Source organism: Cuculus canorus, chromosome 3 (genome assembly GCF_017976375.1).
Source record: "Cuculus canorus isolate bCucCan1 chromosome 3, bCucCan1.pri, whole genome shotgun sequence".
Taxonomy (NCBI): domain Eukaryota; kingdom Metazoa; phylum Chordata; class Aves; order Cuculiformes; family Cuculidae; genus Cuculus; species Cuculus canorus.
The window spans coordinates 11472554-11498205 of record NC_071403.1 but is presented as its reverse complement, the minus strand read 5'-3'; the positions used below and the strand labels follow the sequence as shown (position 1 = coordinate 11498205).

Sequence of the window (25652 nt, the reverse complement as noted above, 5' to 3'; positions counted from 1 at the left end):
TCTCTGGGCAACCTGTGCCAATGTTGATCACCCTTGTTGTGAAGAATAATTTTCTTGCTGTAATGAATGACATTTTCAACCTGAGGTGTGTCTTTTTTTTTTTTTTTTTTCCAAAATACAGGCAGAGCTTGTTCAGGATTGCGTTCAAAATGAAAAATATGGAGAGCCAGGAGGTCTGGTTTTGCCTGGCCTCTGCTCCTGCTTCTCAGACTATTTTGTCTGAGTAGTGTTAATTAAAATTTTTCTCTTGGCACAGCTCATCATAACATAGACTGAGAAGCAACTCTGCCACAACGATCTATAGGTCTCTGACACCTGTATGTTGCCTAAAAAATGGATCTGTCCAGTTGTGTTAATTGTTGTATGATGACAGTCTGAGGACAACCTTTTTTGGAAAAAGTATTCTGCAAGTGAAATGCTGGCTTCCACCCTATGTGTCTTGCAGGAGCCGAGTCCTATAGAGTGTACTGGATATTGATTATTTTTTTTAACATTGGCGTGACAAAATGCCAAGTCTTGCAAGTAGCCTATTTCTTGAATACTAATAAACTTCCTCTTGTTGCCTGCTCTGCTCTGTGACACGTAGGGCAGCTCAGAACAGGTATAGTTACAGAGATTGCACAGATGGGGTCACAAAGTTGGAAGCTATGGCATTTCAGTGCCCCCAAGGTGAGGAAGGATTTTCAGATTTATAGTTTGTGGCCTGGGCACTCATATTTACGAATTTAATGAAATTCATTTTTATGAAATTCACATTTATGAATTTCACTGGATAGCTTCTAACCAATAGTTGTTATTTTGATGGTGTAATTTTAACAAATTAATTTTTTAAATTATTTTTTCCTTTTAAGAAGGATAAAAAATTGCCGAATTTGCATTTTTGCAAGTTTAAATGCCATTCTTAACGTGATGCTGGTGGTTGTTGAGTGACCAGTTGTCGGGAAGGGATGCTGTAAACTTACGAGATACTTTAATGTCAAATCAGTCAAAGGAGCTTGAAAGAATTGTCAGTTAGACATAGTCCTTTGAATTCATGTTAAACATGATAACTAAAAAAGCATAAGAATGACAGATTTAACTATCTAATCTTTGAAATATTTTTAGAGACCTGATACAAAAAAGGACCCTTCCCTCTATTTTAATACCACCAGATCTGCCAATATTAATTTACAAAATACAAGCACCTGGAATAACAGGCTAGCGCTGTATGTTCTTGCAGTGTGCTCTGCCTTTCAAATCTCTGTCCGTGTGTGTCAATAACATACTGTTGTTATAATGCCCAGTATAGGTTTTACCTCTAAGGAGCTTAACAATAGCCTCTATTCCAGAACAGAAATAGCTTGTTACAGGACAAAAGCCTTTTGTGAGGAGAAAAGTGGAGCAAAACAATTTTATACTCAGTTGTCTTTGTATCCAGGCAGGCAGGCAGCTAGTAATGTGCATTGTCAGTTTACTACTTTAATGCTGTTCCAGAAAGTGGTGCTCTTGGCCATGACACGTTGGGGTTGCTCTTTATGGTTCATCATCTGCATGGCCTTCTGGGAAAAGAACTTTACAGCAATTCTGTTTTAACCAACCTTTATTGTGTCTGTGCCTATAAATACGGGACGTCTTTCTACTAGGTTTTTGCTAGGCCATTTCTAATGGTGACCTGAACTAGAATGAAGTGGACATGAACAAAGAGGAAGATATGACTCAGCAGGTAGGTGACTGACTGTAAATTATTTCCAACCAGATATGCTGATATAAAATACATTTGCATCTACTTCAGTATTTCAAGTGAGTGAATACTTCAGTATGGATTATGTGCAAGTCTCTTCATGTGTGTATGTTGAGTATGGTCTAATTTTGAAGTAAATGCAGGTCAAAGAAAGGCTTCTTGTTTAAGCTGGAAAGAAACCATTTGCTTTAGGATGCATATCTAACACATTTTAACTTCCTATGTCTAATTTTTAACTGTAGCAAAAGCAAGAGACATAAAGGTCTAAAATTTGATCCATATAGTGTTTGCGGGAAAACATATTGGATTCATTAATGTGAATGAAAGCAATTTGCGGACCAGAGGCTGATATGAGTTAGAAAGTGATACTCTTAATTGAGGCTACTGAACTGAGTGTAGCTGCTCAGTTTCTCTATGACCACATTTTTAAAACAGATTCTGGTCCTGAAGTTGTAATATACTTTCAATAAAGAAAAGAAAAAAAACTAGAAAATGTACCTATTATTTTTCGGTAGCGCCCAGAAGATCTCATTATGAAAACGTGCCATTAAAATGTTTCATTAAAACTATTGAGAAAGATGTAATGTGGCTTGGAGGTGACAGTGCCAGCAGATTCCTGACTCTAATAGATGTTTTTTATCAAGGTGAACAAATGGGTACTTTATACGCTAGAGATGCATCTACTCTGAGTCACTGACTGTCTCCTAGACCATCTTTGTATATGAAATGAGTCATAGAAATGAGACATAAAAGTCTTGTAGATCATTAAGTCCATTCCCTTGCAGATGTCTTTCTGAGGATTAGTCGGCTGTTAAATGGATCCTGCTTTTAGATCTCACTTACACTGCTGCAAATCGGAGATGACACCACCAGTGTACTTTTGTGATCTCAAATCACCACGAAGGCAGGATCAGATCCTTAATTTTGAGACTTTTTCTTGCTTTGGGAATTTTCTTTTACATGGTGCAGGTGGCATGCTCCATAGGAAAGTATTTGCAAATAACTTTACCAGAAGGACAACTCTGCTGCTTTGAGGCAGCAAGAGAATCAATGACCTTGAGGAGCTCATCTAATGGCTGTGTATGTAGTATGAGGGCTTTGTGTGGGAGTAGCAGATAAAGACAGATGTCAAATGGAAAATGTGGTGAACTAAACTCATTCCATTGATTTTTCAAATGAAGTCTATTTATAACCTTGAGTACATTTAAAAGTCTCAAAGAAGAAAAGAGAGTGATTTTACTCCTAACATTACCACACAGCTTTCTGTGACCTATGGCAAGTTTGTGCTTCAGCTTCTTTAACTGCAAAATAATCACTTGTACCTAGTATTTATGCAACCTGCAAGCCCTTCACCAAAAGGTTTTTGTAGCAGTAAATCACTCTTAGTGAACCACTTCATGAAACAAGGTCACTGAGGGAGAAATTAGTCACAGCAATATCATGACAATGTGCTGTGGCCTTCACGTCTCTAGCTTACAAGTCACTGGCGTCTGTTTATCATAGCACATACAGTTTTAGCACTGTGCACAAGAGTCAAAACCTCACTCTGTGCCTGGAGTTACTCCCTGGAAATGTCTTTGTTGTCCTCCCTAAGATTCCATGGGCCAAATACCCTCCTGGTATAAATCTGTGTAGCTCCAGTGACTTCAGTGAAGCTGCATTAATTCCCAGCAGTAGATAATTTGTTTCTGCATCCTCTGCTCCTTTGATGCCTCGTTACTTGGGGAGAAACTGGGCAATGCTCTCCATCTCTCAGGAAAAGGGGTAGAGAAAAGCACTTGGGCACAGGCATACTTGCTTTATGGGCACTGTTGTCTAAGGTCTTAAGCACCATCTCTTGCTAAGGCTTGACTTCTAGTTTTTGAGATTCATTATCATATGAAAGTATTAATTAAACATGACTGTACCAGCCTAGGGGAGCCATGAAGTGTAACCTCATGGCAGTTAAAGTCGGTCAGAGAAAGGTCCTCAGTCCTTAGAATTCGACAGCCATTGAAATACTTTGAAAACAGTGTTATTTTGAAAGTAACAATGTAAATAATATCACATCACCATAATTTGCACAATGTTTTTAGATATTTTAGATTGTAAACATTTAATTTAAATTTTTCAACATGGTTTGATATGATACAAAAACCAAAGTCAAACTTAAGTGAAGCTTTTAAAGTTTTGATAAATAAAAAATTCAGCCAACCAAACTACATACTTTTGGCTTTTGAGTTTAGAAAGATTTTTTTTTAGTTTTCCATGTTTTTCTAATTCTTAATTATACCAGACTTTGACATTTTGACATTCTTTGCAAAAATAATCTTTCATTCTTAAAAAATCTTTAACAACTCAGACAGATGAACAAAATTTGAGCTCTTAACAATTACTTAAAATAACGGCTAAAATCATCTAATGATCTGAAACAAAAGCAAAAATGAGAATTTGACTGAGACCCTAGTGCATTTTGCTGAGTGGCTGCATCACTATTTTGGGTAGCAGGAACAGTGGGTTATCTCATTGATTAAATATACAGAAGCTCCTGCTAGAGTTGCACCTTGCCTCTTTCACCTTTTTCTGTGATAGAAATCCTTCTACAGCTATTAATCTACAGTTACTCAGAGCAGCTTTTAAACTAACTGCCTTTCTCCCTTTTTTCCTTTCAAACACTCAAACTAGAATGTCTACTTCTTATTTCCCCATCTCTTTTTGTCAATACATTTTTGAGAGAGGTTTATAAACTCTGACAGCATTTGCAGTCTTGCCTGAGGTCATGAAGCAAAGAAAAAGTCGGAGAAAAGTAGCAAGTCCTTTCTGTAGCTCTGAATTTGTGTCATAGAACTTCACAGATATATTTTCAGTCACCTATAAAACTCCTTTAAGGCAAAAGTTCAAGAACTGCCCGGGATTTTCTACAATGTTTCACACACCAGAAATCTCAGCATTTGTTACTCCTCCCAAAGGCAACATTTTACATTTCCAAATGTTTTTGGCTTGCCAATTGGCAGGTTTGCAGATGAACTGCCTTTTGGCAGTCCAGTATTTCATGACACAGTTAATGTTCCACTTCAGAGCTTGTATAAAACCTAAAGTGAATAAAAACTGATTAAGAAAAATTGCTTTAGATGCATGTTTTTTTGTGTTACTACAAAATATAAAATGCCTATTGGCAGTAGAAGTCTGAAGTTATGCCAGAAGCAGCATGTAATTTGGTTGGGTAGATCAAGCAGTTTCATCTGCACTGAGCTGAAATCTTTGCTTGCTGATACTGTCTTCTATTCTCTTCTCTTCCCACCTGCACGATGTCCTAATATGCTGCTGCAATGCACAAGTGGAGTCCTTATGTTCTGTTGATAGTCACTGACGTGGAGACTCTTGTGTATCCAAGTGACATTCAGTGAAGAGAAGCAAAGCTGTTATATGTATGAGTTGATATTATCCGTAATTGGAAATAAGGTCTGATCCACTCATAGTGTTCCGGCTCATTCTGAGACTTGTGCTGGTCTACTTTGACTCAAACCCTACCAGGTACAAACACCCCGTGCAGAGGGATCAGTGTACCAGCACAAGTCACAGCACTGGGGCAAGAAGTCCTGATGGAACTCAGAACCTGGGGGAGAAGAAACTCACTGGATGGTCATATTCAAAGAGTAGTGGTCAATGACTCAAAGTCCAGATGGACATCTGTGATGAGGGTGTCCCTCAGGGATCCGTACTGGGACCAGTGCTGTTTAATATCTTTATCAATGATATTGACACCGAGATTGAGTGCACCCTCAGCAAGTTTGCAGATGACACCGAGCTAAGTGCTGCAGTTGCCGCACCGGAGGGACAGGATGTCATCCAGAGGGACCTGGACAGGCTGGAGAAGTGGGCCTGTGAGAACCTCATGAGGTTCTACAAGGCCACGTGTAAGGTCCTGCACCTGGGTCGGGGCAATCCCCAGTTCCAGTACACCATGGGAGATGATGTGATTGAGAGCAGCCCTGCACAGAAGGACTTGGAGTGCTGGTCGATGAGAAGCTCGATATGAGCCAGGAATGTGTGTTCGCAGCCCAGAAGGCCAAACATGTCCTTGGCTGCATCAAAAGTAACATGGCCAGTGGGGTGAGGGAAGTGATTCTGCCCCTCTATTCATCTCTTGTGAGACTTCATCTGGAATATTGTGTCTAGTTCTGGAATCCTCAACATAAGAAGGATATGGAGCTGTTGGAAAGGGTCCAGAGGAGGGCTACAAAGATGATCAGAGGGCCGGAGACCCTTCCATACAAGGCCAGGCTGAGAGAGTTGGGGTTGTTCAGCCTGGAGAAGAGAAGGCTCAGAGGAGACCTTATAGTGACCTTCCAGTACCTGAAGAGACTACAGGAAAGGTGGAGAGGGGCTATTCATAAAGGCTTGTGGGGATAGGACAAAGGGGAATGGGTATAAACTGGAGAGGAACAGATTTAGACTGGACATTAGGAAGAATTTCTTCATCGTGAGAGTGGTGAAACACTGGCACAGGTTGCCAAGGGAAGTTGTGGCTGCCCCATTCCTGGAGGTGTTCAAGGCCAGGTTGGATGGGGCCTTGGGCAGCCTGATCCAGCGGAATGTCCCTGCCCATGGCAGGGGGATTGGAAGTGGATGATCTTTAAGGTCTCTTCCAACCCAAACTATTCTATGATTCTGTGAGAAGTGGTACCTATCAACGAAGGTTAACATCAAATATATCTTTGAGAAAGAAAATCTAAATCTAAATCTCAGATTTGTTCCTTATTCATATTGTGTATCTGTTAATGCTGGTGAGAATATTTGCTTTACCAACCCAATATTCACTTGCTAAGCAAGAGAAGTAAATTTTGAAACTTTCAAGACCTCCGACCTACAGTGTCAGGTAATGGTTGAATACAAGCAAACAAAACTTGATTGGCTAAAAGAACTTTCAGATAGCTTTACTATCTCCTATTACTGCTGCCACGCAGCAATAAAAATGTAGCAACATTCAGTAATTAATTAAAAAATCAGAACTTTTGCCTTGTGAAGGCCTTGACTGCTTTGTTATTCTTTCAGCACAGCAGGACATATGGTCACTATCTCTATCCAGATCACTTGCTCCATAACTTTTCAAGCCCTTATTTTACTTAATCATTCGTGTCTTCGGTGAAAAAATCATACTAGAAATAAAGTTAAAGAGATAATTCTTAAGACCTATTTCCTAGGTTTTCTCCTCTCTGCACCCAAGTGCTAGGCTTTTTCTGATGGCAGACACCACAGGAACCAATAGGCAGTAAGACTGTGTCATAACTCATGCATATGACTGCCTTCACTATGAAGGAATGCTTTATTTGTACTTAGCAACCAATCAAGCATTGTTTAATGCACTGCAGAAAATACCGTGAATGATTTCTAAATGAAAGTCCATAACTGTCTGAGTTTATTTAGAAATGAAGAGTCATCCTCATGCACAAAGTCACGCTGTGCCTTGTGCCGAGGGTCTTAAGTAGGTTGTTCTCTGTAAGAGATTTTTTTTTATTTGAAGAGGAAGAAGATCACTGGTTTTGTTTAAGAGCAATGGACACATTATCTCTTTCAGGTCTATGATAGTCTCAATCTTTTTATGGAAAATAAACCCTTTGCCAAGTACTATAGTCACATTAGTAATTAGAGTTCTGTTGCAAATTAATGTTTCCATTAACAAGTTTACAAGTCCTTATCCTGCTCGTGTCTGTTCAGAAGGAATTTGTTTTGGTAAGGGTTGCAATGTAGGGATGACACGTTGTGTTCATCAAACTGTTTAGAATAGCTAATTATGGGAACAGGCAGTTCTCTGATGTTTTACTTTTGATACTTGAACTGCTTTTTATCTGACTTCAGTATATAGGTGTTATTCAAAGTGATGCGCTCATCTTTCCTTGAGTCATTATCCTGAACACTTATCAGAGTTTTCAGGATAATGACAATAGGGATAACAGGAAAGGATTTAGTCAAACATTAACATTCGCAATGGTTATTTTTGAGCATGCTGTGTGGGAATACATTTTAAAGCAGAAATGCAGTTGTTATGATTATTTCACTGGCTTCAAGTTATTCAAAGGAAACAAAAGAATTCTGAGAACTTCAAGTGGAAATCAGGATATTGTAATGATGTCAGCCTCTGCAAGAAAAGATATTTAAATACATATTTTTCATGAATTTAATAAAAAAATGCAATTTTTTACAACAATAACTTTCATATCTGGAACTCCTACCTTCTTAACCTCAGAAAATAATCTTATACATCTTGAAATCTTACTTGATGCCTCTTTTATTTCAAAATTACTTTTATGGGTTTTTTTTTTCCCATTTGGCAAACACTGATTCCTCTAGTCCTGCTGTTTCTCTTCTAGCTTCATTTACTTTGTTATATTAGTAACGATGATGTTAAGAATCTCCATTAAAAGTTATTTTTACCTGCTTTGTTATCCAGGAATTTTCCTTCATTGCATTTATATTCTGTAATGATGCAGAGCTATAGGAATTAGGCCTATAGTGTATAGATGGACATGCAGAGGTATCATCAATACACCCAGGATTATTTTCTGGGATATTATAAGATCCATTAAAGGAAGAAACAAAGCCTTTTGATGAAGAAATGGATTAAAAACTGAATGCTAGAACTGAGGTAAGTAAGGATTTCTGTTGTGAGTGAGCCAGTGACTGTGGTTGATTGCAAGTAGGCATCATGAGCATGTCACCATCGCGATACGTCCATGGGAGCTACAGGCACAGAGTGGCTTGTCTTCCCTGTAGAGTTGACAGCCAACTGCCTTCCACACCTGCAGCAAAGCCCCGGTGAGCTCCCAAAGCATCTGTAGGTCACAGAAATTTAGAGCAAAGGGGAGAGAGGAAGGTAACATTTCTGTGAGCTCTGTGTTAAGAGAAATCGTAAGCTTTTTTTGAGTAGATAATGATGGAAAATAGCATAATAAGAAAATAGGATAAATAGGGAAGAATAATGTAGAAAAGGGAGGAGATAATGACCTCAATGTAGGCCACGTAATTGTTTTTTTCCATGCGCACATCGGATGCTGCTGCCTTTTCTTCTATGTTCTTTTGTCTGCTAATAGGAACCTCTTTTGCCTTATCCAGACTGGAATTCATTTTATTTTTGTGCAAATCCCAACTTCCCCCAGAAATTCAGAAATTGTAGAGAGTTCAGACTATTCCTTCGTGGAAAATGTAAATAATTATCTTGTTCAGAGGATGTAACTTTATCTCCCATTATTTTTACAAGTGTTAATTTCAGCCCAACCCAAGCAAAACAAGGACTTCTGGTAAAGCTACCAACTCCTAAATACATACTTGAGTAGGTATTCATAAGCAATAAAACACTGTGGTGGACTATGGAGTGATCTACGTTTGGGTTAAACTGTGTTATGGAATCTTTTTAAAGACATTGTGAGGTGGAGAATTCAATCCTTATCTTGATAATCTGTGAAATAATTAATCACCCACAATATTAAAATATCATCTTTTTTAAATATTTAGTTTTGATTTCCTGTAATTTTCGTTGTTATCATCAGATTAATCACATTTGTGGTAGGATCAGAATACTTTGGAGGGGCAATGACCCAGACACTTCTTGATAATCTGTGGGATAATGCAAGCAAATTAATTTTTGTAGCTCCTTTTACACCTTCTCTACTTGTTTGCATGCATTTTAAAATCTGCTCGTAACACGGTAAATAAATTATATCAATACCATACGTAGGGGCAAACATCATCTTCTGGTTCTTTCCTGTTTACACAGCCAAATAAGGGTTTGTCCATTTGACCATCTCACTGGAAGTTCAGTTATTTGGCCAAATTATATCCTGAAATTTATTTACAATTTGTTTATTTTCAAGTTTCACTCCCTGTACTTATAAGAATTGCCAATGTTTTTGTTTCAGTGTAACAAATTTCCTTTATAAATACAAATGCTTTTAATATGAGCAATAATATCCTTAAATGTAGTTATTAAAATATATTTTATTCACATTTAAATGGTATACGTTTGACAAGGGATGTCATACAGTGTACAATGTCTTATATTTTAAACCACTAAATCTGCCTAAAAACTCTGTTGTGAAGGCATTATCACTAAATTTGTTCTAAAACACAAGGAAAAGAATTCTGTGAGAATTTTTTAAATCAAAATAGCAGAATTTCAGGGTCAGTTAGTGTCCACAGAGACCTCTATCAGCAAGAAGTAATGAAGTGTTACAAGGTAAATGCAGCTGGTGGTAGTACTCCATTGCAATTTTCTGTTTCATTCATGCATGTTATTTGGTTGTATATTTTATTGCTGGTTACAGAACACCTCTGAAAGTGACAATGATGAAGTTGATGGCAACAATATATGTGGTTTCAGAAAGAAAAAGGGAGTCAAAGGTCCTACAAAGCATGCTTCTCCTTTAGAAAATGAGAAGATGGAGCTGTCCCGCACCTCAAAAATCCAAGATCCTTGTCCCCCTCAAGGAACCACTGGTTGGTCAGAACCATCATCAGACCAGCCTCCTCAAAGCCCTCCTAGCTTACCTCCAGTACAAAAGGACAGAGTGGGTAGTGGCAGTTCCCATACTGGCAGCAATGTGAAAGAAGACATGTCTGGAGAAACAAAAGAAATCCAGGAAAATGCTGGCACTGGGAAAAGAATAATAAGAAAAATACAAGAGGAAATAAATACACCAGCTAAACCAGAGCTGCCCATGGGCATGCAACCTGCGAGGAGCGCAGGGAAAGCTGGGTATGCAGAGGCAGCACGCAGAGGAGAGGCCAAAGAGAAGGTGGAGAGTAAGCAAGAAGAACGGGGTGGGATGGAAGAAGCAGATGTCAAGTTTCATGTGACAAAGATGGGTTCCTTGGGCAGTACTATAACCACACAAAGAAGCAGTACTTCTGAGTCCTTGCCAGGGACACCTGACATGTCTAGACGAAGTTTGCAAGAGCTCAAAAACCTGCTGAGTGAAGGTCCTCTGCCCGCTCATGGGTCCAATCACAGTGGCAAGGCAGGTGGCACTTTTTCTCAGAAAAAATCAAAGCCCCAGGAGAAAACAGCTGAGAAGCAGGGCCGACCCTTTGAGACTTTTAGCCCCCATTTTGGAGAGGAGAATCAAAAGTATCTCAGCTTCCACAGGAAGGGTGTGGGGCAGCAGAGCAAACCTCTCCTAGTCTTCAGCTCCGCTGGGTCTGATCAGCAGCAACCAGTGGGAAACAATATGGATCAACTTATTCTGAGACTACCGGCAGCTTCTACACATGCAGAAAGCACGACTCCCGAGATTGAGTTTGACAGCTCCTCAGGCAATGCTGGTAAGGATATTTAAACATCACCTGCTGTCCTATTAAAGAAAATGATCCCATTGTTCTGTGGGGTTTTGTTGAGCTGCAAATTTTAGTCAGAGCTAATGCATGAGAAAAGTAACACCTGTGGTTTCCATGTGATCGGGGTGGATCAGAAGTTGTTCTCTACTTCCATGCTGCCTTTTCTTTTTTTTATTTTAATTTTTTTAAGTAATGCTTTTATGAAGCCCAGCTGCCTGCCAAAAGCTGCCATACACAAGTGGTCATGTCTTTTTCACTAAAATTGAAATATTTTCTCATTTAAACTGAGCTCAAGCAACATTTCCCAAAGGTCTGCTAGACACTGCAAAGCTCTGATGGCATCTGGGCTTCTTAAAATTTCCTTTTTGTTAACATTTTCAGCAGTGGAAATTGCTCCCATGAAAGGATGACATTTTCAATTATCTGTCCTGAGAGAGAACTGGAATGCAAAAATAAGTTGTATAAGCTGTAGGGGGAGAAAAGCACATGAGACAGAGAACTTCTGTGTATGTGTTCATGTTGTTCAATAAGTCCATTTTTTAAGTGTATACAGACCAAATTAATTACTACTAATAGGCTGTTGTTTCTTTGAAACTGTAAATGCTGTAATTCTGGGCTAGCTGGATCAACAGATGGGAAGCCATTACTAGTTTTGGTAATGTAATGGGCTTGAGTAGTTTATTGTTTTGTATCTGTTCCAGGAAACACGCGAACAGTAAGTTGCCAGTTGAATAGATATCAGATTAATAAACTTCCAGGAGCACAACACTCAGATCATATTATCAGCTTTTCAGGACAGAAGTCTTTCCTCTGATTTATCTCACTGATACAAGCAATATGAATATTGTCTCTTCCTTGATAAAATACATTGTCCATCATTGACTACATAATAAAATATGATAGCGATCAAATTTGAACAACAATATTAAGTTACCCTGATTTTTTAATAGTGTCCTTTCAGATGGGTAGAAATATTGCTATACATGCACTGCAAAAGAGAAGTTGAATGTACCAAATATTGTTAGTTACAGCAGGATTTCTCAGTAAACATATTGTGTCACCCAGTTTGTATAAGTCTGAACAAGATATCTATGAATACTATGAGTTCTAACACAGGGCACTGAATGAGAAACATAAAACTTCAAAAAGCTATTTTGCACTCAAACCACTATCTATTTGTGTGCATTAGAACAAAGAAATTAGAGGATTATTTCTCAGCCTACACTTGCTGCTGTTCCTTTTCCAGACTACATTGCTTTTTACATTGCTGAAATGCTATCAAAATGCATTGACAAATTTAGATTACTACTATTTTCTCATTGTCTTCTAAACTAGCAGATACCTTTTAAAATACAGGAGTAACCATTCTTTGTCATAACGCTATCTACAAGGCACAGGAAACTGATGAGATGAGCTATAGATTCCACAGGGAGATTTCAACCCAATTTTAGCCACTTAAACTGAAGTGGCTAATCCAAGCTTATTACCTAGTAAGCATGGAAAGACAGGCTTTTCTTCTTCAAAGAGGTGTTAGGGGTTGATGAGAAACTGACCTCTGGATGTGGGCATCTCTTTTCATTCAATGGGAAAGAAGTTCCATGATAATTAGTTTTGATTATTCACTTAACTGTGAAATACCTAAAGCTACCTGAGGTTAATCCTACTTTGTATCACTGGCAATAACAATGACTGTAAGAGAATTACGGATGAGACCTAGCTATGAAGGGAGTTAGGGAAAAACTGTTTTGTCTCCTCAGGAAAAAAATCAAACCCCAAAGTTTTGGAATCTCACGAGGCTTTGATTCCCTTTGACTTTGACCAAATGAGCTGTGGGGTTCTACGTGTGTTTCCACTAATAAATAGAATGTACAGAAACAGTTTCTACTTAATTGGAAATTTCAAACACTCATTACATTTGAAATTTAATGTTCATTGAATACATTCAGTAACTTAAGAAAATAAAGTTTTAGAAAACATTGCATAGTCCTTAATGAGCCTTTGTCAGTATTTCAATACCGTCAGTGATAATTTATTAGATTGAAAAGCTAATATCCTAAATATTTTATTTATGTGACTAAAATATTATCTTAAATATCTAAGTTATCAAAGTACTTGAGCAGAAGTCTTGGATCTAAACGTGTCTTGACTCCGAGTAGATGTGAAATACAATATTTTGTATATTGCAAGTCTTTAAATATTTGAACTTTCTCAACTTAGAAGTCTTGATCCAAACTTTCTCCAAACATTCAGTTTAAAAAATGCACCTAAAGAAGTGAAATGTTCTCTTCCTCTCTTTGTTTCTTTAATATGGAATATAAAGCAGGACAGCACTGAGGCAGTATGACTGTACATGCATGCATGATACATAACCAGCACCAAATGTATTTACCTAACTGCTATGTTGAACACTATGCATGTTTGGGTGCTATGGGCAAAGCCGGAATACACCTTATTGCTCTGAAAGTACGCAGTTAAAGGACAATCTCTAGAGGTCAGCAGTAGAAAGGCTAAGACATGTAGTTGTCATTCACTATAACGAAAAGGACCGAAGTACACTTATGTTAGTTACATGGTTACCTTCTCTCTGAAATAAGAAACACATTTTTTCCCAAAGTTATGATTAGAACTTGTGGCAGTGTTGTTTCATGCACATTTTGTCCATTTCTTGTCAGCTCTTTTGTGAAAGAAGTGCTTCGGCATAGGAGAAAAATGATAGCTAAGAGAAAGACATGCCAGATATTTTGGTCAATATGAAAAATATTTACTGTACAGTGTCAGTGAAACTGTAGCTGAAGCTCTTTTAATCTGTCACTATGGGATGATAGAAACTAACACTTCTAACTAATTAAGCAGATATACTGACTACACTAACATGAATTCATAAATTTTATTTGCACTACAGTAGCCAGAAAGGAAGCCAAAGAAAAGAACTTTATTCAAGCAATGTAAAGTTCCCGAGGATCACGATACACCGCATTGTTGGGGGTGGGATGCTGACAGACTCAGGGACTCCAGGTGGCTTCAGCAGCTACCTGCACTGCATAGAGTCCCAGGGATGTGCGGAGCCTGGTGCCACCACACAGGCTTGGGAGAAATCTCTCTTCTAGACTCTATGAGACAACGGCACTTCCAGGTATCTACAGGTGGGCAACACACTGGAATTAGGCTGCCACTTGAGGCTTCAAATTCCCTTTCTACATCTTGGTGTGTAGCTGGGGACAAAAAGACTGCAGAGCAGAGTCCCCAGAAACCTGAGCAGCTCCAGGAAAATGTCCTCTCAACAGGGTTGATCTTGAGCACTCATTGAGTGAGGCCATGTGAATACAACCAGGATGAGATTAGAAATTATAGGAGAAGGAAATTTTGGAAGTAAGAAAATACAATTTAGCTATAACTACAGACATCAGTAGCTACCTAGTGTCTGCTGAAATTTCAAGTGTACAGAGAAAGGAGGACCGAACACTCCAAGTGCCGCATGAAATCATATGTGGGTGCTGACTACAAACGCTGAGTTCCTTCGCTGGGTTGTCATTTTAAAGAAAAGCATATCAAGTAGCCACAAACAGGTTTTCACACTTAAGAGTTCATCAGTCCTACAAGAAATTCCCTTTTTGTTTGCTATGAATAACCTCATATTGTAATTCTTTACTTGTTTGAAGTTCTTACTTTGGGTAATAAAGCATTCACAAAGGACAATACCTGGTATTTAGAGGCAGAGTGTGTTAGAGAAGAATTTAACAAAACAAATAGCCTAAGCCTTTTTACTTCATGGAAATTAAAATGTACTTTTAACAAAATTTGAACTGCTCTCATGATTTCACTCTTCTCTGTGCTCACCTGGAAGAAGCAAATCTGTCCCTGCTGATTCTGCTCAGTAAGTCCAGTCAGTGTGAGGAAATAGAAACAGAGACTTCCATAAGTGGACAATCAGGAGATATAGGTGAACACAGGAGAGGTACATAAGTTCTTGCACCTATTTGATATTCACTGCCTCTGCAGTAATTTCTGCAGAAAAAACACGTCTTTGGGGATTACTTAGGAATGTGATTTTCCCTATCTTGTCTATTCTGCTTTGTATTTTACATTATCTTTGCTGTTTTCACAGCAAGTTTCCTTCATGTTCCTTCTTCATGCCCTATCTGCAATTCAATAAAGTTTTTCAAACATTTCTTTTTCTGCATTTTGAACTCAACTTGAACATAGCAGGACTGAAGCTCAGCTTCTTTCTAAAACTTCTCGATTGCCCTTGGTTTCTGTTGAACTAACCATCATATTTTCTCCCTATTTCTTTCCTTTTCCCTCTGAACTGGGCTATATATAACTAGCTATTTATTTTTTTATCGTACAAGCTCTATGAGCAGCTATTTTTCTTTAAAGTAAACCAAAACTTTTAACTCCTTTATCTTCCATACCACTACCAGAAATCTTCTATTCTGTGATTCTGCATGATTTTCTATTTCCTTCTCAATCTCTACAATACAAAAAATCTTCAGAGAGCATTTCCATCCTACCTTTCTGATCTGGTTTGTCCCCTTTTGGGTGAGATCCAACTCATCTGTCTCTGGTGGCTGTAATAAGCTAGTAATCCTGTGATTATGTGAGAGAAAGAGATTTATTCAGACAGTAATTCTGCCTACCCATTGGAGATGTTTAGTTTCTTTCTTGTAATTGTGAAAGTTTGCCAAAACTTTAGACGTAATGTAGGTGAAATGTGTTCTCCACTTGAGCTCTCTGCCTGCTGCCTCTCCTTCTATGACATATTCAAGACGAGTTTAGTCCTTATTTTCAGTGCTGTGCAAAATCTTCTCTCCCCTGAATAACATTACTTCTCATTTGATGTGACACTGTCACTCATTCTTACTAGATTCTTTTTTGATTAGGTCAAATGTTTTCAGACCAGAAGGGACTACCTAGTTTGCAATAGTTAATACCTCAGTTCATGCAGTTTTGCTCAGTGATTCCTTCTTTAAATTCAAATTTTCTGTTTGAGTTTAAAGAAAGACATGCCACTCCAGATCCATCGTACTTAGGGTTATTAGTTAGCTAGTTCCAATGGGCATTCATTTAATTTTTTTTCAGACACCTGCATTTTTTGTTTTCAGATCCTCTTGCCTGAGTGGAATATTTACTAACCTTTCTATAAAACTATGATAATTTCCTCATTCAATACAGAAGAGCCATTTCTATAAAACATCTTGAGAGACTGAAAAATATGGATGATTTATTTTATTTTTCATCTATTGAGAAATAAAATCTTATTTTGTATTGGATTCTTGGTGATGTAGCTCCTCTGAGAAGATGCATCATGCTGTTGTCATACAGTTCAGGAAGAATAATTCATGGAAGATTGAAGCTGTTCATTGCTCTCTAAATTAGCTACAAAACTCATGAAAATGAGCTGAGTTTCTCTATGGTTGTATCAGTAAAAATGCCTGCTTCACAGTTGAGATCAAAAAAAGAAAGCCGACTATCATGAGACAAAGAAACAGATGGAGAAAACATTGAAAGTTTCAATATCAAACAGACCAGGGAAATATTTTTACCATGTCTAACGCTTTGATCTCTGGTATGCTTATATATTTATTCCCCTTTTAGAGTTCTCATAGGGGAACAAAAATATGAGGTAGGAAACAGCTTCCTGCATAATTTACTGCAGAAATTAAACACCTTACCGACCTGTAAGTAAACATTTTTGGTGAAAAGTTTTTATGGTAAAAAGGAAATGTAAATTATGTAAAGTATTCAACAGGATATGCTTCTGATCACTGTTCACATCAATAGTACAATTCCAATGGAACCCAGTACACATCTATTTACCACATTAAAAACAGACGGGAATCGAGAAAGAGCGGCTTTAAATGCTGGCAATAAGAATGATGTTTAGCATAAGAAAAGCTGTCATACGAGATTTGAGAAAGAGAGGCTGTTAATATTTGAAGACTAATGTGAGAACAGTAACATGCTGTACAAACCAAGTAGATGGCTGTTCTTAAATACACAAACCAGAGTCCTGTAAGAAGGAGCAAACACAGTTAAATAGTACTGACAGTCATTTCCATAGGATTTAGATGACTGTAGGTGTGTGATTACCCTGTGGGACTGATTGCTAGTGGATATTATCAGCACCAGGTATCCATTTTTATAAAAAGGGTTGATATTCACATAGATCTTCAGAGAACATAGTCTTAGATTTCTAAGAATGAAGAAGAAATTAACACAAATTTGGATATTAACCCATCTGCTCCTGACCACAAGAGCACTTTTTCAGTTAGGAACTGCTTAACCCATTTTCTTTAGACAGATTATTTTGCAAAGAATGCTTTGCGTTTCCTGTTAATAGCCAGTGCCAAAGACAGCTTTAACATGATGAATTACTACCTTGACTGGCATAGCAATTCTTGTGCTTGCAAGGAATTTTATTTCCCTAGTGCTCTGAGCCGGACACAGATGCTACAACATTTCACAGAGTATAAGGACATGTTCTCTAATGCTGTGTGGGACTCAGGTGTGCCCAAACACCATCTCGTGGGGCAGCAGGAGATGCACAGCAGCTGCATGGCTGCATCAGGGTCGAATCAGGAGGGAGCATATCTGGGGCAGCAGTGGGAAGACGAGACTAGGGTAAGACTGGTGGAAACATGTCTCCTTCTCCAGTGCATGATTTGTACCTGGAGTGTAACTGCTGGTGTCTGCTGCTGTTGCCTTATGTTACATTGGAGTTCGTGCCTCTCAGTGAAAAGTTTCCAATGTTATTACATTTGTTAGGTCAGCCTGTTCCTCTTGTTGTCAAGTCCCCTGGCGACATGTGGCACATTCTTTTCATTTCATCAGTTTGACACAGTCACCTCTTATAGAACTGAGAAGTTGCTTGCTTTAGATGTGGTGTAATTTAATAAGGGATCATAGGAAAGGATTTCTTTGAACAAGCAGATAATGACTGATTGATCTGGGACCTGTGCTCTTTCTTCTGTTGTGGCATTTTTCTGTTGCTGAGAAGATAAAGCTGTGTTAACTGTTTGCCCTACCCTGATGTCAGCTGCCCTTAGCAATATGAGTGATTTCAACATTAATAATCTAAGACTGGTACCACTCTTCCACTAGAAATAATAATAATAATAATAATAATAATAATAATAATAATAATAATAATAATAAAATTCGTACAATTTTTAGCTTTTTTGGTAATATCTTTATTTTTGTGTTATTAATATTTTTAAATATTAAAATAATTTGTTTATGTTTGCAGATATTTTGTACTAATTACAAAAGAAACGTGAATAATACTGATTGTTTCTCAGTGGTAACTTAAATGGGAAATACATATAGAACCATAGAAAAAAAATATTGAGTGCTTTTCTGTGTACTTGTGGATGGAGAGAGAGTGATGCACTTCACTCTTAAGAAAGAAGTAGCAATATGTTTATTGATGTAAAGCAGAGATGTAACAAAGTTTGATAATAAACATGATGGTGGTTTACAAGGTTTTATGTTAAGGTATACTCATTATTTACAGCACAGAGAACAGGGGCAGACAGAGCTATCAAGGACACCCTCCCTTTGACTCACGAGTTTCAGAAAGGACACCGTTGCTTTCTGAACTCCTTCTTAGAGAGGAGTTTAGGTATGGATGGAGCTTGACTTAGACTTGGCAAATGATTGTGTCTAAAGGGTTATATATGCACAATTGATCCTTTAGAACTCTTAGCTAAGATCACAAAGTTCCAGTACACTTATTCCCAATACACTTACTAATACAACTTGTCTTTTGTCACAAGGATTCTCTCTCAGCCTAGAGCAGTAACCATGAGAGGTGACCCTTTCAAGAGGAGATCCCAAAATGCACCTTGCTTTTGTTTTGGGAGAACTCAAAGGTCTCTTGGGCTACTTACTGTTTATGGAGTGAGGTGATTGACTCGTAGTATTTACATGCTGACCACAGGTGCCACTTTCTTCCAAATTCGGCTTGAGTCTGACCCTGATCAGCACTGTTGTCATGTGGCTGCATTGCCATAGATTAGCTCTTGACTGTTGTGTTGTTATCTGTTTCCCCCCAAATCAGGATGTGGATGCAGCCATCGTGACCATCATCGGCCATCACAGTTGCCGCTGGTGGTTATGGCTTGATCAGGATTTATGGGAAAAGGTCAGGCTAGGGGTAGGGGGAAGCACGCCTTCACAGTACTACCGATTTGATATATATCTAAGGATATATGTATTATTCTGTATGTATATATCTATATCTATGAATGTATTATTCTGCTTAAAGAAAGATGGCCAGTCTGGATTTATATTTGATTTTTAAAATGAAAATATGAACGAAAATCTGAGCATCTTGTGAAATTTACAGATGTGTATCCACAAGAAGAATTTTCTGAAGTGAGAGCAAAAATGCCTTTATTTCTAGAGACTCAGAGAGATAGAGTTATACTCATGAGCTCAATTGTCCCTCAAAGAAATGTAGGACTCTTAGATTCTGTATCTAAATCAGCTAGACCTAATACTTGTTTATTATCTACCTGATCTCATGCAGCTAATGCTCTGGCTCTGTATGAAATAAGAAAAGCCATACTCAGTTCCCTATTATACTTTTCCAAATTTCGTCATCATTAGCTTCACAGACTTAGTTCGCCAGTGATTTATTTAGAGGCTACCAAGTAAATTTATTTTGGGACCTGTGCTGGAGAAAAGTAAGTACTAAAGTAAACTGCAAGAAGATTTTCAGAGTATTTTAAGATCCTATTAATCTAATAAGTAGCCACAGTTTATTAGCTGTTAAATGATGATTAGGTTCACAAAGAGGTCAAATCTACTAGATATCAATAAACATTTGTGTTGTAAAGCAACCTTACGAGATGAATGAAGTGGTATTCAAATAACTACTGCTTGGATGACATACACAAGAGAAGGTCAGTTTACATATCCTTCCTGCTCGCTGTTGTGTTTTGGTAGCATCTGTAACAGGCTAAGTGTTATACAAAATATTTAAACAGAATTTCCTTACTTAATGTGTGTATTTTAAAGGGCATAGTGCCCTAGTGTTTATAGAAGACAGAGGAAAAAAGCTATATGCTTAAGCAGCTTACAGCTGAAGAAGACCAAAGGGCAAGATGTTGTGAGGTGATGTGGATACGGCAAAATAATTTTCTTCTTGCTTCTACTTTTTTTTTTTATTTTTACTCTGTTTTCCTATGGGCTTTTACATTTAGTTAAAAAGTTATACTGTGCTTTCAGTTGTCATTCCTCAGGGAGCACTCTTACTACTCAACATCTTCTTACTTTACTGACCTAAAGTATCCTTGTAATCTCCTTGCAACCTCCTTGCCTTCTGAAGCTGGGGGATGCTCCAGTAATATTTAAAGGTTCTGAGGAATCTATGACTGTGGATGAGTTTGCTGCCTTCTCAGGGAATAAACGGACAGCCTAGTGCTGGGCTAACTAGAGTCTCCTTACAGCCTTGCAGCTGTCAGTCTTACTTGCCTCAAGGGAGAGATCAAAAAGAAGTGTTTGTACCTGCTCTTTACTGCTATAGGAGATCTATTCTAGTTCAGATAGTTTCGTACTAGAGAGATTGGGAGTGTTCCCACCAACCTTTGTGGTGCCTCAGCATGAAGCTTTTAACTTGCACTTGAAGGGTGGTGGTGAATGGCTGTTGTTGGTGATCTTCCATTGCGGATCCGAAAGATCTGCAAAAATTCGTCTGATTGTATTGTAGGGAATAATGGAAAACTTTCGTCCCAGAAATGTAGAAATAAACATTTTTTTTTTCACTTTTTTTCATATCTTAATATCAAATTGTTCTTGAATTAACTTATTGTACTAAATGAAAATTAATACCTTATGTGTTTTAACTTGAAAAATTACAACACATAGCTACTCAAAACAAAGGCAAGCTGAGAAATTGAGGTTTGTGGAAGGAAGTTACTGTGCTCTGCTCTCTGCTCCATGCAGAAGTTACACTCAGATATTACCGTTTTTGTATCAAGAAGTCTACACAGTCTTACAGCTGCTGTAACATGTTTAAAAAGAGAACTCCATAACAGCAAATGTGTAGATGCATAAACTTAGCTTAAAAGTCTGCCACTTGTGGTGGAGAAGACTGCAGCCTCTTCAGTAGGTCTTGAGAAAGGTGTAGAAGACAAGTGCCCGTCTTACCATGTTTCTGCATCCAAGCACTTTTCAAAGGCATTGAAAAAGTATAGCATCTGAATTCTGTCAATTTTCAATGGGAAATAGGTATCCAGCTGCTATTTGTCCTCCTACAAACATCCAACAAAACAGCTGAGGCATCCCTCAGAAATTCCTGACTTTACCATGTGATTCCCATTGTGTTTTCTTATCAACTTGAAAAAAAGTTTGTTATAGATCGTATGAAAAATTATGGGATTTTATACAGGGAAAAAAGAGTGCTTATTTACAAAAATGATTTGTGATCCATATCTTTTTCTTATTTTTGTTTTTACACTCCATGTCACAGTTTCCCATTACTGAACTTTTTAGGAGAACAGCCTGTATTCCAGCATTCATTATTTTGTTTGACGTGAACATTCCTCTTCACTTATAGCATCCAGCAGAGAGCTTGATGTAAACGGCCTCGGAAGTCCAACTCTCCTTCACCTGTTCTCTCATATTGAATTTATTAAGCAGCAGATGGCCAGGGACAATGTACAGTTTGTCAGATTTGAATCAGTAGACCTCCATGGTGTGTCAAGATCAAAGAATGTTCCTTCTCGCTTTTTTCACGTAAGTTTTTTTGATTTCTGTCTGTACCTTTATGTGTTTTCATGGCCTTGTCCTTAATTTATATGTTTTCTTTCACTGTGCAGGCAGAAACTCAAACTTAGAACAAATTATCGATTTCCTCCACTTGTTAATGTTCCTGAATGATCTGGATTTTTTTTCACAGCTGCAGTCATCTCTGTTACACAAATAGAAATCTAATTAAATAAGGCCAGAGATTTCAGTTCTTTGACCTTCTGCTAATCTCTTCCCTCAGCATCATCTTTTCAGGTTCAATGCATTGTGAACTGAAACAAACTGAACATCAGTGAATTGCAAAAAGATGGGAGTAAACACTGAAAAAATGAAAATGACTGAATGAAAATGACTTTAGCTATGAGAAATCTTATAGTCATTAATCACATAAAAAAATACTATTGGATTGTGTGATGACTTAACAGCAATATTTGCTATATTAATAATTCAGGAAATAAGAACAAAGTTAGGAAGCAATCCTTGACCAATCAGCCCTTTCATTATATTGCTTCTTTGATACTTCATGTGGGTAACCACATTATATTTTCACTCACATATCACTATGAATATTTTAAGCTTTACCGAGTGATAACAAAAAAGATATGAACATGAAAAGATATAGAACAATTTCGTTCAAGTTCCTTCTGAAGCCTAAATCATGTTTTCATTATTTCCCTTTTAGACATTCCTAAGCTGCAACTGTATCATCTAAATACAATTTGTTCTCTCTGCTGTCATTTAGATTTTATCAAAATGAACTTTCTCTCAGTCATTTTAATTCTTGTGTGGAGTGTTAGGTTAATTGCAACTTCTCTTTCTTTTGGTATGTTAAATTGCAAATGTCTAAATCAGCTTGTTCAAAGACAGGTTTTGTTTTTGCCTTTCCATCTGAACAAATAGGAGCTTTGCATGACAATCTCAATGTTTAGACACCAAAAGATGTGTATATGTGCGCACACACACATGCGCGTGCATATGTAAATATACAAAGCAACTGAGAGTAATTTCTTTTTTCCATTTTTTGGGTAGAGGTGTTGGAGGAGGGACAGCTGATACTGCAAAGTAGTCACTGCCAATACTTTTTCAGTGTCAAATGGACAGCTTAGACATCTTGGAGCAGTATTCATCATATTATTCAATTTTGGTTGTGGGTGTCACACAGTGAAAGTTGCTACTGCTGGACTGCCACTTACTTAGGAGAAAGCATGCTTTATTTATTTATTTATTTAAAAGAAGCCACCGTATGCAATCTGAAGTATTTCAATTTTATATATGGATATAGAACAGATTTTGTTTTTTTCAACTCTGAGCTCGGCCCTTTGTAAGTTTGTTCTGTCTCCTCTGCTCACTAAGATAATAATCCTTTCCCTTAGAAGAATAAAGGCAAGATGTACACATGAGCCAAATTCTGCTTGATAGAACTTGGCATAATTGCAGTTTTCATCAGCTAACAGTAAGTTCTAAAGGTGCTTCTTTGCAGGTAGATGGTCCTTTCTTACAGTCCTATCTACATTTCATTTGTGTAAGGTGAAGCCCTCTGTTCAAATGGAGAAGAAAGTATGACTATGAGTTTTTCCTGTTTGCTACCTAGAAGGGCAGTACTGAAACATTAGAATAATGTCTTACTTGGAAGTGCTTCCCTGTATTTTACCCCTAAACTTATTAAGTCCACAAAGTAGAGAAATTTCAGTTAAAGCTTGCATCTGAAAAACAAATGAGGTATGTGCTATGGCATTTAAAAAGAAGTCACAGCCTGAATTCATATTGGCATGAGTCTTGTGTGGTTACTGGAATTAAGAAAGTGCTCAGAGGATATAGAAGCCTAGTAGAGTAACTATAGATAAAAGTTTGACTCACTAAGTTTGCATCTAACTGATGATGCCCATAATTGTATGAAGAACATCCAAGATAAATGTTGAATATTGTTTTAGTTCTTTATGGAAGTTTTAAAAATGGTTGTTGGGATCCTTGATCCTATGGTTTTCATGCCAATTTTTTAGAAGATTGTTTTGGTTCTTAATGACACAACAACTGGCTGTTACTTCTACTTTCGTGATCACTGCATTTTAGTGTTATATTAGGAAAAATACTATTAATCTTATGGAGAATCTGAAGTTTCTATATTTTACATACATAAAAATACTGCAGAGTTCTTTTCTCATTTGGCAATCTGTTATTCTGCTCTGTGTTTAGGAAAAAGCAATTCATGGTGTGGCCATGCCCAGAAGTTATCTTGAATTGACTCTGAATCCTAAAGATAATGAATTAGATTACATAAATGCAACCAATTTCAATTGTGACATAATCCTGAACCCTGATTTATCAACATTTCGAATTCTTCCCTGGACCGAGCAAACTGCGAGAGTGATATGTGATTCCTTCACTGTGCTGGGCAACCCTCTAATGACCTCACCAAGGCACATTGCCAAGAAACAGCTGAGCCAGCTTCAGGACAATGGCTTTTCTCTGCACTCTGCTTTCACTTATGAATTTTGTATTTATGGCATTACTGAGGTTGTAAATTCGAAGACAATATCCTTCCCTGCAGCCACGATACTAAATAACCATGACCAGACTTTCATTCAGGAGCTCATTGAAGGAATGTATTATGCTGGTGCCAACATTGAAAGCTTTTCTTCTTCCAGTGGGCCTGGGCAAATGGAGATCACTTTTCATCCAGCATTTGGCATAGATGCTGCTGACAGTGCCTTCACATTTAGAACAGGCATTAAAGAGGTGGCTAAGAAGTATAACTACGTAGCTAGCTTTTTCTCGGAATCAGGATTTTACAACTCAGGGGCTCTGTCACATAGTCTATGGGATTTGAATGGTGAGAAGAATTTGTTTTCTGCTGGTTACGGAGTTGAAGAGCTCCCAGATATTGGGAAAAATTGGTTATCAGGTCTCTTGGCACACACAGCAGCTATCAGCTGCTTGATGGCTCCTACCACCAGCTGCCGTAAGCCTTATTCTAAATACAGTAAAGAATCAAAAGAGACTGTAAATGCAAAATGGGCATATAATGATAACAGCTGTGCCTTTAACGTCAAATGTCATGGTGGAAAAGGTACTCAAATAGAGAATAAATTAAGTTCTGCTGCAGCAAACCCCTACCTGGTGCTTGCTGCTACTATTGCTGCGGGTCTAGATGGAGTAAAGAGAGGACTTAGGTATGATGATATGCTCCAAGAAGAAAATCACGCTGCTGATCTGAAACATTCATCAGTCCCTCTGAAACTAGAAGATGCTCTTGTTGCGCTTGAGAAAGATTCATGCATTAAGGAAGCATTAGGTGAAACTTTTATCCGGTATTTTGTTGCCATGAAACATTATGAGTTAGAAACTGAAGAAATGGATAGTGAAAGGAATAAATGCCTGGGATATTTTATTTAGAAGGAGTGCTCTTCTGCAGTGATGCTGTGCAAATGCGTACAGTGAATAGAAAAATATCTTGAAATTAGTAAACATATTTAAAAATGTTTTTAATGCTTTGGGTTTTTTTCCCTCCTTTGTTTTGTACTCTACCTCCACATTAAAGGTGATTCTGATGTGCTTTATCCTATCTTATTATTTTGATCCACACGTAGGGATTTGTGAAGGAAAGTGTTTGGACACAAGGGGAATGAAAAAAAGATTAATTCAATGCTTCTGTCAACCTGCAGAACTAGAAGATGTGAATAGAAATGTATTAGCTGCCTACTGATGGACCTACCATTCTTATCCTACAGGGTATTGTACTTGAAAAGCAGCACTTGGTGTGTTAAAATTTTTTGTGGGATTCCAAAGAACTCACTTTATACTCAGGTAGCAAGAGGAAATAAATGATCTAAGGAAAGATGATAAACGCATTCCTTTGTCTCAGTCTGTGGTT

At 37.7% G+C, this 25652-nt stretch overlaps 1 protein-coding gene across 2 annotated transcripts; it reads left to right on the top strand.

Annotated features, from left to right (window-relative positions):
• Positions 1-1672: 1672 nt before the first annotated feature.
• LGSN (lengsin, lens protein with glutamine synthetase domain) lies at positions 1673-25189 on the top strand. Of its 2 annotated transcripts, XM_009567720.2 has the most exons (4): positions 1673-1702; positions 10021-11017; positions 21591-21769; positions 23975-25189. In XM_009567720.2, the coding sequence occupies exons 1-4, from the start codon at positions 1673-1675 to the stop codon at positions 25172-25174; spliced, it is 2406 nt and encodes an 801-aa protein (XP_009566015.2). In that variant the 3' UTR covers positions 25175-25189. The 2 variants fall into 2 exon arrangements, with proteins under 2 accessions (XP_009566015.2, XP_053919175.1); XM_054063200.1 differs by lacking the exon at positions 1673-1702 and having other exon boundaries at positions 9937-11017.
• Positions 25190-25652: the final 463 nt, after the last annotated feature.